The sequence below is a fragment of the Vombatus ursinus genome, unplaced genomic scaffold, assembly GCF_900497805.2.
Source record: "Vombatus ursinus unplaced genomic scaffold, bare-nosed wombat genome assembly UNPS02009835.1, whole genome shotgun sequence".
NCBI classification, from domain to species: Eukaryota; Metazoa; Chordata; class Mammalia; order Diprotodontia; family Vombatidae; genus Vombatus; species Vombatus ursinus.
In genome coordinates this window covers 19,113,193-19,125,874 of record NW_020949613.1, presented here as the reverse complement: position 1 = coordinate 19,125,874, position 12,682 = coordinate 19,113,193, and the positions used below count along the sequence as shown (strand labels likewise).

General features: G+C 35.8%; 1 protein-coding gene across 3 annotated transcripts in view; it reads right to left on the bottom strand.

Moving 5' to 3' along the window:
* Positions 1–12,682, bottom strand: part of SMAP1 (small ArfGAP 1) — a 213,232-nt gene that overhangs the window by 18,221 nt on the left and 182,329 nt on the right. For all 3 annotated transcript variants that reach the window (XM_027852936.1, XM_027852937.1, XM_027852938.1), the window contains one exon: positions 10,295–10,385. In XM_027852936.1, coding sequence (XP_027708737.1) covers positions 10,295–10,385 — 91 coding nt within the window. The remainder of the gene's footprint in view (positions 1–10,294; positions 10,386–12,682) is intronic.

The window sequence follows — 12,682 nt, the reverse complement described above, 5'->3', positions numbered from 1 at the left end:
ATGGCAAGCTTGCACCTAAGGGAAAATGCAATGATGAATTTGTTTTCCTGTGGCACACAAGGGTTATCTTTTCAAAAATGTTAAAATGTTTTGAGCTTTAAAAAAAAAAAAAGATTGTTTTAATTAGTGCTATATTCATGAAGAATATAGAGTATGTGCCACATGTGACTTTATCATAGTACATTCATATGACACTGGTGTTTTTAACTTAACATCTGAAATAGGACACAGTCCTTAAGGCTAGTCTTTATTATACAGGAATCATTTCTGTTATTTAGATCATACACACCTAGAGGGGAAAGCCTATGTCTAGTCAATTTTGTGTATTCTTCCATGCCTTGTACCTAGTGAACTTATATTAACTATGTGTTGAATATGCTGAACCTAATCCTTCATTTACATTACTGATGTAAAACTTATTTGACTTGTGAATAAAAATAGTCCCTTGTCCAACATCTTTCCCAAAGACAACAGAAAGAAAATACCTATAGTTTATCTCTAATTATGGACTAAATGACAATTTTCACCATCCAGTTATACTTAATGATTTTGAATAGTTCTAGTTCTTAACCTTGAGAGAAACAAAATACTATATAAGTGATACTGACAGATCTTATGATGCAGTTCAACATGGACAAACTGGGTTAGCTTGCTTTCTTTTTCAAATGTTTACAAGGGGAATCAACAATCCAACAGAATTTATCTGAAATAAATAAAAACTGTAATGTTTAAAAATATAAAATCATATCCCAAACCTAAAATTTAATCTCTGCAGTCTGTTTATTTTGCATAAAATCCAAATGTTTGATCCTCCTCAGACTTCAAATCAGAGCTGTAGAGGAAAATAAAAATTTGCTATAATCTCTTTTATTCCATCTATGCCTTCTTTTTTCGTTCAGAAGCCTCAGTCTCCCCATTTTCTATTTACTGACTGAATCCCATTCTCACTATACTATACATACAGAACTACATTTTCTAGTCCCTAAGACAGTGCCAACCTGGCTGGTATTCAATAAATAGTAACCAAATTCATCGTATTCTGTCATTATTTCCTTCAACAATAATATATTAAAAAAAATTTAAAAAGCAGTGAGGGGGCTTTAGTGAATACTACACACTAGGACAGCTACATATGTCATAAGCAAATCGATGTCATGTTCTTCCTTACTATTTTTGAATAAACATAACATGCTGCCTCTGGTATACCCTTGATGCAGTGAAAACTGCCAAGTCTAATACTTCACTGGGAACTACTAAGGCATTCTTCTTCCTGCCCAACCCACAAAAAAGGAATAAATTTAAAGTGGTTTCTCTATGATCCAGTAAGGCTCACCTCAGTACCAACACATTTAAGTTATCATTATTAATCTCAGACTTACTACAAAAACAAAATAATCCTTTTCATTTCTATTCAAAGAGTGGTTTAATTCAAGTCAACAAATATTCATTGACCACTTATGTGCAATACATTTTGCTACATCCTATTGTTCAGCAGCTTAAGGCCCCAGCTTCAAAACTGTAATTTAGATTTCATTTGTATTGAACTATGTTTTACTTAATAAAATGGTACAATAACTATTATGATATTATGTGTTTTAAAATTTATACAGTCAATTACATTCCACCCAAACTGAACTATTCACTTTTCCCAGATCTCTTCTTTCTCTTACCCCACACCATGAACTTACATGCAATACCGTCCATGTCAGGAATTTTCACCCCTCCCTAACACTACCATCAAAGCTATGCTCCCCCTGAAATACTTCCCTCTTTAAAGACCTCTGCCTTATCTTATGGGACAGCCCTTTCTACAGTGCCTTCACTGACCTATCCAGCTAGAAATGCTCTCTCTCTTTTTGAGTTTCTCATACTTACCTGTTAGACTTTTCCTAGGTACTTAGTCATATTATAATTTATACTATGGTGATTTGTGTACATCTCATCCGTCTAATCCTCAGGGGAGGATTACATCTTCATCTTTGTATCCTTAGCACGTAGCACACAACCTAAGTATAGTAAGTGCTTAATATTTGCTGATTAAATTGTCTTGATAATTTTTTTCTTGTAAAATCAGCTACTTAAAACATTTTTAATAATGTGGGAGCTAGGGTACAGGGGTTATATGCTTAAAAAAAGAAAGTTTAAAAATATATTTTCCTTAATGTTAAAACAGTATATGTTTGAATAAGAAAAACAGATCTAACAAAATTCATGATCAATAGCTTGAGATGGAATAATGTTTTTGCACAGAAAGAAAGAAATGAAACAAGTGTATGTTTATTGTTCCTTTGCCAAATGGCCATACTGCCCAGCTCTAATATACCAATCTCCTTATAGAAAGCAGGGAAGGCCACTTTAGCAAACTCCTTCAAATTCCTTCATCTGAGCTTTATTTGTATGTAAGGTCTAGTTGTGCTTCAGAGGTTAATGTTGCTGGTTGAAGGAAACCCTAGGGTCACAGTAATCTTTTCAGAAGAGAGCTACAGATCTAAAGTGACCTGAGAGCTACCAAAGTGAAAAAGCTTAAGGGGTGTCTTTAGTTAAACCAACCTTTTTGTCACACATCTCACCAAACAGACATACTCTACATGAATATCATTTTATATCCTCAGATCACGCTGAGCTTTAAAATAAACAAAAATATTTTTAATGAACATGAAAAATTTAATAAAAAGGCATGGATGGGTTAGGTTGTAATCTACACCAGAGATATCAAACAAACACAAGGGTAGCAATACTGCCACAAGAACCAAATTAAAATATAATTGGAAAATACTTAACAAAATAAATAAAAATACAACAGAATATAGATGTTAATGTGAGTTAATATGTAGATAAGTCAATATGCAGCCTGCAGGGATCCTTATGTATTGTGTAGGGGCCTTTATTTCTATGAGCTTGACAGTACTGATCTACATCACTGGTAGAAATACCCGAACTGATTAAAAACCATTAAATGACTGAAATATTTAGAAAAAAAATTTGTTCAAGAACATAGTTTCATTTTCCCACTATTTCTTGATGACATAAATTGTACCAAAATCCCCTGTAGATAAAAAAATAAATAATGCTACTGCTCAAGGTCATGATTAAGCAGTGCCCTCATTCTCCCATTTTGTCCTCTGGCATCTCAGATGTTAATAATCCATGTACTTGCAATCAAAGCTTGCCCAGTCTTTCTTTTTCTGGCTTCTCTGATCTTTACTCTGTATGTCTACACAAGCCAGCACAAATACAATCATAAGTAAACATGACTAAAACGATGAAGGGATTTTCACAGTATAACATATTTCTTGTTAGGAATATGAGAACACTACTTAGGGAATATGAACTATTGGTCTAAATTAGCAAGGTAGTGCTGAGTAGAAGCAATAGTACTAGCGCTGGTGGTAACTACCATTTATATATCCCTTTTAGGTTTGCAAAGTGTGTTACATATTATCTCATCTGATCCTCACAATATGTGAGGGAGCTGTTATTATTATCCCCATTTCACAAATGAGGAAGCTGAGGCTGACTGTCAGCCTCAGGTTAAATGACCTGGGCCACAAAGTTATTAATGTCTAAGGCAGAATGTGAACTTAGTTCTTCCCAAATCCAAGTCCACAACTCTTAGCTACTATAGCACCTACCTGTCCAGTTGAAAATAACTAAACTTAGAAGCAATTGAGACTTGGGTTTTGAATCCTCTCTCAGACACATTAGCTCTGTGATCCTAGGCAAGTTACTTACCATCTGTTAGCCTCAGTTTTATCTTCTGCAACATGGAGTACTATAATAATGACACATACCAGATTTACTTTGCAAATCTTAAATTGCTACAGAAGTGTAAGATAATAATATTAAGTTATTATTATTGATATTATTTTAGGTTTAAATAGTCTCCTCCTTGGCACAATTCTTTCATTAACCCCCAGAGATTACCTTTAACTTATAACACAGGTCAGGCATTAATACTGTGCAGGTTTAAACGGCCTCAATCAATTCTACCACTGACTCATAATGGAACAAAAGTAATATTAAAGAGAGGAAATACAGCATACTGGCTAAAAGGCAGGCACTGGAATCAGAAGACCTGGATTCAAATCCTGCCTGACCAGTTGACCTCTTGAGGTCCCTTTAGGCTATAAATCTATGATTCTATGACATTTTCTTGTGTACATGACCATGGGGAAAAAAACCACTTATTCAATTAGTATCTCAAGCAATTCTCTCAGTCTACAGGCTACAATTGACCTATGTGTATCATTAGCAGGAGTTTCCACACCAAAATATCCCTACACTGATGGAATCATAGATCTGGGCCAGAAAACAAATATGAAAGGTAGTATTACCAGCCTTCTGCCTCTCTCTCAGCCTTCTCGTCTCAGGTCAAGCTACCTTTTCAGTTCCCCCATCTAATCTCAGGAGAAGATTCATTCCTATTTGGACTCTAGACTTATCCTCCTGGTCTTCTGTTCAAGTTTCACTGACCTTTGCTGCTCCTTCCCAAGGCTTGCAAATGCTTGTCCTCTTTCTTGTAAATCCTTTTTTCCTACTATCTTCTCTTTGGCCTATGATGCTTAATTAGTACTTTCTCTTAATGCAAAATGAATTTTCTGCTCCGTCTATCTTCTATGACTGAGCTACTCTAGTGGGATCTTTTCACTATTCTCATGTTCCTCCCATACTGGACCCATCACATTGATCCTGTTCCTTTCGAAAACTTCTCTTCTATTCTGCATTTCATAGGCTCCTCCTACCCTGCCAATTCATCTTCCTCTTCAGCTCTCCTGCCATTTAAAAATTTTTATGAGATGAATCACTTTTCTTACTTGCCTTTAGTAGAGGCAGAAGGTTACTTCCCAGCACAATCCCCTTTTTCAGGGGGATATTTTACCAATCATTTCATTGATACATACACATTTATATTTTCATAACCTTCACAGGTTCTGATTATACTTTTTAAAAAAGAAAGACAATTTTTTAAAACCTCCAAAATTTTCTCCAAAGAAGAAAGGAATAGGCATTTACCAAAAGTACTTAAATAAATTAGCCTTAATGGAAACAAACTTCTCACTTACAAACACTTCTTAAGACTGTGAATTATGAGCCAGAAGATAAAGGTCTGCCATTTACTAGCTATGTGACCTTGGGCAAAGTCACAAATCCTTTGTGCATCAGCTCATCAACTGAGTTGGGATAATGATACTCATACTACATAGCTCTGAGCTATTATGAAGATCAAACAGGAAAAACCATGTAAAGCACTTTGCAAACCTAAAGGCTATAGAAGTATGAGTTATTATTACTGCACCAGCACCCAGTATCATTCTCATCACTTTAAAAATATAGCAACTGCAAAACTACAGTCAATTATAACTAAAACTTCAGTCACTCTGGTTACAGTGTTCCTTGAAATTAATTTATGTTTACTTGATTTGGCCAAACAGCAGTAGAAGGATCTGAGGAACCATCAGTGCTAAAGGAGCCATTGCCTGGTTGTCCAGTTGAGGCTGATTGTCAGCCTATAACTGAGCTCCTTTTTCAACTGTTTTCTTATACTTTTTAGCTTAAAAGTAATCCTTTGCCACTCCTGCCCCTTAGCACATTTTCAACTTTCAAGATGAATAACTTAAAAGCATTTTGTAAAGTTTGTTCCCAAATAACTGCCTGTGGACAATTCTCCTTGAAACAGATTTTTTTGGTGAAAAAGGCAATTTGCTCATCTCCCTTATTTGGTAAGGAACTGGATTTGATGATAATAATTATGTTACACTAAAGTTGCCGTCCCTTCTCAACTTTGCCATTTTGACTGAATGGTACATTAAAATAAAAAATCTTATTTCCTTGAATTTGGCATAAAAGTGGAAATTTTAAAGAATATTAGTTTTTCTCATATACTTAAGCTGTACCTATTTCTAAGAGTGTGACACTCAGCTTCAAGTTATTTTAATAAAGACTACTTGTTCAGATTACTTCTATCTGCTTGTACCCACATAGCCACATGTTTTTAAAAGCTTCTTATTGAAAAGACTTGTGAACTGTTAAGATAGCAATTTCTTTAGATTAAGTTGGGCTGACAAGAGAAAACAGGTAAATTTAAATCAATACCATTCAGACAATGAAGACTATGTATATGCACCACCAGTATCTCAGATAGTGCTATTTCCTGAGCTGGATTTTCATTAGCAAGATAATACTTATGTTGTATATCAAAATGATGGATTCTTTAGCACTATTTTCATTTTAATAGCATATATGACCAGTAACTTGAATAACAGGAAGAAGTTAGCAGACTATGTCCAGGACTAAATTAAAAGGAGGCAAATTTCTGCTCAACAAAAGCAACTGACAGTATGGCAGAACTGATAGAGAGCTAACCTTGGTATCAGCCCAAGCTGGGTTCAAGTCCCTTTTCTAATATATACTGTGTGGCCCCGGGAAAATCACTTATCCTCCCAATGCTCCAAAAAACTTTAAGACCAAAAGTTCCACAACAGTTACTGATCTGCATTGGTAAAGGGAGTTTTCTTATAGGGAGTCCCTTACGCTAATGAAATCACAGGTTCAAACAAAGAAAATTATAATAATAATTAAATTTTAAAATATTTATTAATGCATATCAGGTATGGTGCTAGGCACCAGAGAAACAAGTACAAAGAATTAAACAATCCCTACTTACAAGAGTTTACTACATTCTAATGGAATTGACAAGTGGGGGGCAGCTAGGTGGCACAGTGGATAGAGCACCGGCCCTGAAGTCAGGAGGACCTGAGTTCAAATGCGGCCTCACACCAAACACTTGACACGTACTAGCTGTGTGACCTTGGGCAAGTCACTTAACCCCAATTGCTTCATTTAACAAAAAAAAAAAAGGAATTGACAAGTGAATATAAAATACAGAATAAATATTAAATTAGCAAATACACATGTATAAACACAAAGTAGTTAAATACAAGCTACTATGGGAGGGGAGGACACTAGCAGCTAGGGGAAATCAGGAAAGGTTTCACTCAGAAGACGGATATCTGTGCTGCATCTTAAAGGAAGAGAGATTAAGAAGTAGAGGTCAGGAGGGAGTGCATTACATGCACGGGGAATAAGCAAGTACAAAGACAAGAAGCAGGGAGATGGAGTGTCCTATGTGATAAACAAAGAAAAGTACCAGTTAGACTAGAATGGCAGATGAAGCCAGGTTGCATAGGGCTTTAAAGGTAAACAGTGGAGTTCACATTTTATTCTAGAGGAAATAGGAAGTCACTGGTATATGATGAGTAGGGAAATCACATCAGCAAAGTCTGACCTGAGCTTAAAGAAAATTATTTTGGCAGCAGATATAGAATGGATTGGAGGGATGAGAGAGTCCAGGCAGGATGACCAATCAGGAAACTGTGGCAATAATCTAAAGAACCAGTGATGAAGACCTGAACTAAAGGAGTAGCTGTGTGATATGGGTATGTGAGGAAAAGTGAAGTTATGCTGAGATTATGAAGGGGTAACACTAGAAGAATAGAGCTGCCTTTGATTGAAATAAGGAAGTTTTGAAGAAGGGAGGGTTGAGATGAAGATGTCATCAGGACATCCAGTTTGAAATACCCAACAGGCAATTGGTAATACAGTACTGAAGCTCAGGAGAGAGTGTGGGGCTGAATATATAGATATAATAATAACCAATAAACAACTAGTTGTACAAAAATGTAATGAACCATCTCGCTAGACAGTGAGTTCATCCAGAGGAAAATTCTGGCTGAAGCTGAATGGCCTTCATCTCAGGGATATTCTAGAAAGGATTACTGTTCAGATGGAATTAAACAATCTATGTGGTCACTCTATGATTTTATGAGTCTCTTCAGACAATTTCCTACTCTGAACAGCCTTATGACTTTCTGAAGATTTAATTTAGCTCTTGCCCGAAAACTTTTGGACTACCTAAACTAAAGTGGGCTCAAGGATTAATTCTGGTCCAGTGTACCACAAGGAAGGAGGTCCAGGTCTTATGACACCCCACACACATAAGTATGTAAATATACCTGTACACACGTGTGTATGTATGTGTAGCATGTCACCCCCTGTACCTTTTGTCCTCTTAATCCCTCAATCCTTTGAGTCTTGGACTTGGTTTACAGATGTAGGGAAAGGGTGTGGACCTTGAGTAGGCAAAAGGGAGAAAAATGTGGTAGAGACAAAATTGAAGGTTGACATTTGATTTTGACACGCATTAATTTCTATGACTTTGGGCAAGTCACCATTGCTTTGAACTTGTTTTTACCTAACTCATTGTAGCTCAAAATGACGACCCTAGAGGTTTGGGTATCCAAGGGCCTGAAACCAGTTTCCGGGATGAGAGAACCAGAGCATATTTTTCTGCCCATTCCTACTTGAGCTAATTATGTAACACTGGGCAAATCACTCAACTAACCTTCCTAAGGCTCAGTCTCATCATCTCTAAAATGAGAGGGTCAGGCTGGATTATTTCTAAAGTTCCTTTCAGCTCCAAAGCCTATGCTTCTATAATCTGCAACAACCAGTTTCTTTCAGGTAACATAAGTAAACAGTGATCTTACTGCTCTGGAAACAATCTCCAAAAAGGAAATAACTCTTCTCACAGGTATAACTACTCACTAAGGATCATAAGACCCTCCTAAATTTAAAGCTGGAAGGGCCCTTGGAGGTTACCTAATCCCATCCCCTTATTTTTCAGATGGAGGACAATGAGGCACAGAAAAAGTAGGTGATTTGCCCAAGCACCCCCAGGTATTCAATGGTAGAGCTGGGATGGGACCCAGGTACTGAGACTCCATAATGCAGCATTCTTCCACTGTACCAAACCACTTATACTGCATTTGATGCTTTGACAGGTAATACCTTTGGGTGAATAATACTTTACAAGGATAGAAATAAGAGGCCAAAAGAAACAAGATTTAGCCCGAATCATTAAAGTTGGATAAAAAAGAACATGACCTCAATTAACTAATGCTTCATTTCAAGAAAGAACCCAGTTACTCTCAAATGATCTTTTCTTTACATATGTAGCATCTTAGAAAGGTTTTCATTGTAGAGAACCTGGGATACCAATAAAAAGCATGTAAGCATTACTTATATAAAGTAGTCAAGCACATTTTAAAGATAGATAATTACAAATTATAAATTAATAAACCAGGCACAACACCAAATCAAGTAAACTGGAAATGCTGCAACAATTTTTTAAAATGGTTAGTTTTAATAAGACAGTCTTAATTTGGAATACAACAGAAATCTTTTCTTCCCTTGTCCTTCATAAACCACAGTACAAAAGGGATAAAGTACAGAAATTATGACTAGCAACTTCACATAATTATGTTTACAGCCTCCAGTCTTAAATTCTATTTTCAAAATTACACTTATTTTTAATGTATCTATCATACTACTTTTCACTACCACATTAGCAAATTTACCTCTAGGAAAAAACATTTGCATGATACATACTAGCTTTTAAAGAAATGAATAAAATATACAACACTGATTCTCAAAACAGAAAGGAATTTACCCATAAAGAACTAAAACAATTTTTTTCAGAAACTAGGTCCTTCCAAATGCCTTACTGTATCCTTCAGTTGTTCTCCAAACTGAAAGAAAAATTCATTACTGCTACAAAACACAGACACTACTGAAAACGATGGTTGCTTTGTAAATCCTTTGAGGAGGAATATAAAAAAGAACTGACAATATTTGTAGATAAACACTGTAGAAGACTGGCACTTCTTGAATCAAAGCTTATTTACTTATAAGACAAAGTCCATAATGTTATCTGTTAGCTTAAGGAAAAAAGGGACATTAGATAAAAAATGAATAATTCTCAGTTTCAGTTGAGGCATATAAATAAACTTAGTACTAGAACTATGCATGGAATATGGAAGATGGCTTTAGCCAACTAAAATCACTTTTTCTTTTACATCAGCACATTATACAATAAGCCCACCGAATACTGTTACTTTAAAAAAAACCTCACATACACACCAAACCCCACTTTTGTATTTTAAATGTTGAAATGTCATAGTCGACCAAGCCTTTGAAGATTACTTTGATATCTCTCCTTTCCCTAAGGAGCTCATTACTTGTATTTCAGTGAAGACAGTGCTGACAGACACCAGCCCCCTTATTAAAGATTTCCTTTATAGTGGGAGAACTCAGTAGACTTAATCATAGCATTTTCAAATTCAGTTCATGGTATCTGTTGGCATATTGAAGATAAAGCCATTATGTTCATTTTGAATGAAGGTTTCTTTCAATAACTCCATAACAAAAATAAAGGCTTTTATTATTTATTACTTACCAAGTCCTAAAAGATCAATAGTGGGTTCTGCTGCCTTTTTAGGGCTGGTGCTTTTTTTTAATTCCTGATTCGGTTCTTCTTTCTTCTGGGGCTTTAAAAAGTAAACAATAAGGTTTGTGGATGCTTCTTAAATCATGTAAGCTTCTAACAATCACCATTAATTCTGTTAACATGAGTTCTGCAACTTAAAAGTAATTGCGAAATATATTACCATGGAGGCAGCTAAGTAGAACAGTGGCTAGAGCGTTGGACCTGAAGTCAGTATGGCCTAAGCTCAAATCTGGCCTCAGATACTTACAGGCTATATGACCGTGGATAAGTCACTTGACTTCTCTGTGCTTCAGCTTCCTCATCTGAAAACTAACAGTGCTTACTTCAAAGGGTAGTTGTGAGGATAAAGTAGATAACATTTGCAAAATGCTTTGCAAATCATAAAGCACTATATAAATGATAGCTATTGTTATTACCACAAAACAAAATTATTTCTGACCTTTACAATATAACCCTTAAAAATTATGGCACAAAGCAAGAATGAAAAATTTTTGTTAACTTTTATTAAACTTGTTAATAATAATTCCAATTTGTGAATTCAAGTTTTAAGTATATTTTTCTTTTTATCATATATCCTCTTCCTGGTAGATCAATTTTCTATATAGCTACAATCACTTTTTAGCATTTTACTCTGATTTCCCAAACTTACCTACATTTTTGTCTTCATGAGTATGCTGTTCATTCAATCTTATCTCTGATAAAAACATTAAACAACACCCCATGCAGAGGAGACCTAATCAGCATGCCACTTGGGGATCAGCCCCAGACTGACGCCATAGCAATCCCTTTCCTTGGGAAAGGCCATTCTAGTTAGCTGTTAGCCCAGGTACACCTGAATGTGGTCCTGATCTGCCTGCCTCCCAGAGAATGTAACTAATGTGACCGAAACATGTATGTCTCCTGCTTCCTCCTGAGTTACAAGTCTTGTCACTTTTTTATAGAAGGAAAGTAAAATGGCCAGGGGGTAGCCTGGAGGTTTGGAGGACTGCCCACCATGAGCCCTGGAGTCAGGAGGACCTGAGTTCAAATCTGAGCTCAGACACCTATTAGTTGTATGACCCTAGGCAAGTCACTTAATCCCATTTGCCTCAGTTCCTCATCTATAATATAAGCTAGAGAAGGAAATGGCAAACCACTCCAGTAAGAAAACCCCAAAATGGGATCATGAATAGTTGATCACAACTGAAAGGACTTAACAACAAAAAATTGGTCAGATATGATCTTCATATAACCCTCTGACCTGTTTTGTTAATGGATTATTGTGTCCTTTAATCAATTTTTTTAAGCTATTTCAGTTAAGTAGATTGACCTATAATTTCCGGGACCAAATCTACTCTTTATCTTCTAAACATCTCCTGTTCTCCTCAACGAAGTTTTAGCTAATTACTCTGTGACCACACCTGCTAATTCTTTAATAACTCTAGGGTATAGAACATCAAGCTGTGAAGAAAACCAATTTTAAGACTTTTGACTTAAGTCATTTCCTATCACAATCCAGCATTTGAGTTTGTACACCCTACTTATCTGACTGATTTAAAAAAGGACTGTGAAATAATCTGAAGAAAGTATAACTCCAAAGCACCACATATGCAATTTCTTTCAAATGATGATTCAAATTGATAGGGATTCTTTTCTTTAATGATCCCTATGTTTTGTTTTTTTAACAACTTAAGCCTACTATAAAATTACTTACTTAAGGAAAACTGGATATTCCAATTGACCTAAGACAAGCTCTTAAAGATTATTGAATTCAACTACTTCATTTTTCAGGTGAAAAAAAAAAAAAAGGCTGTGAGAAGACAAGTGACTTATCCAGCTGAGGTCCCAAAGGCAAGTAGGATAGTCAGTGGCAGAACAGGAACCAATAGCTAGGTCTCTAGATTCTGTTTGAGTACACCTTCCCTACACAAAAGCTGCTTTCTCATTTCATCTCGTAGAGTAACACAGGAATACTTAGTTGGGAAAGACAAAGAAAAGCCTTCCTAAACAAAATTTTAAAAATCTTCTAACTTGTTAATGCCTGAAATCTCTTTGACAAAGGGCAAAGTTTTCAAACAGAACTAAAAGACTTAAAATACACTTATTTCAATTCACATCAGTCAATCCAAGAGTGGAAATGACTGATTTTCAGAGATCTTTTCCTATGGATGGGGGAAAAGAGGGAGAGAGAGAAGAGATGATAGAGGGCAAGAGGATTTTGATCCCAGAGTACAATATCATCATTAAGGGGAGAAAAAAAGATGCTTATGACTGGGGAAAGCCAGTGCAAGGGATTGGAGTTGGAGTCTTCGTGTGAGAAAGATTAAGAGGGCCAATTTGCCTGCAATACACTCCCTC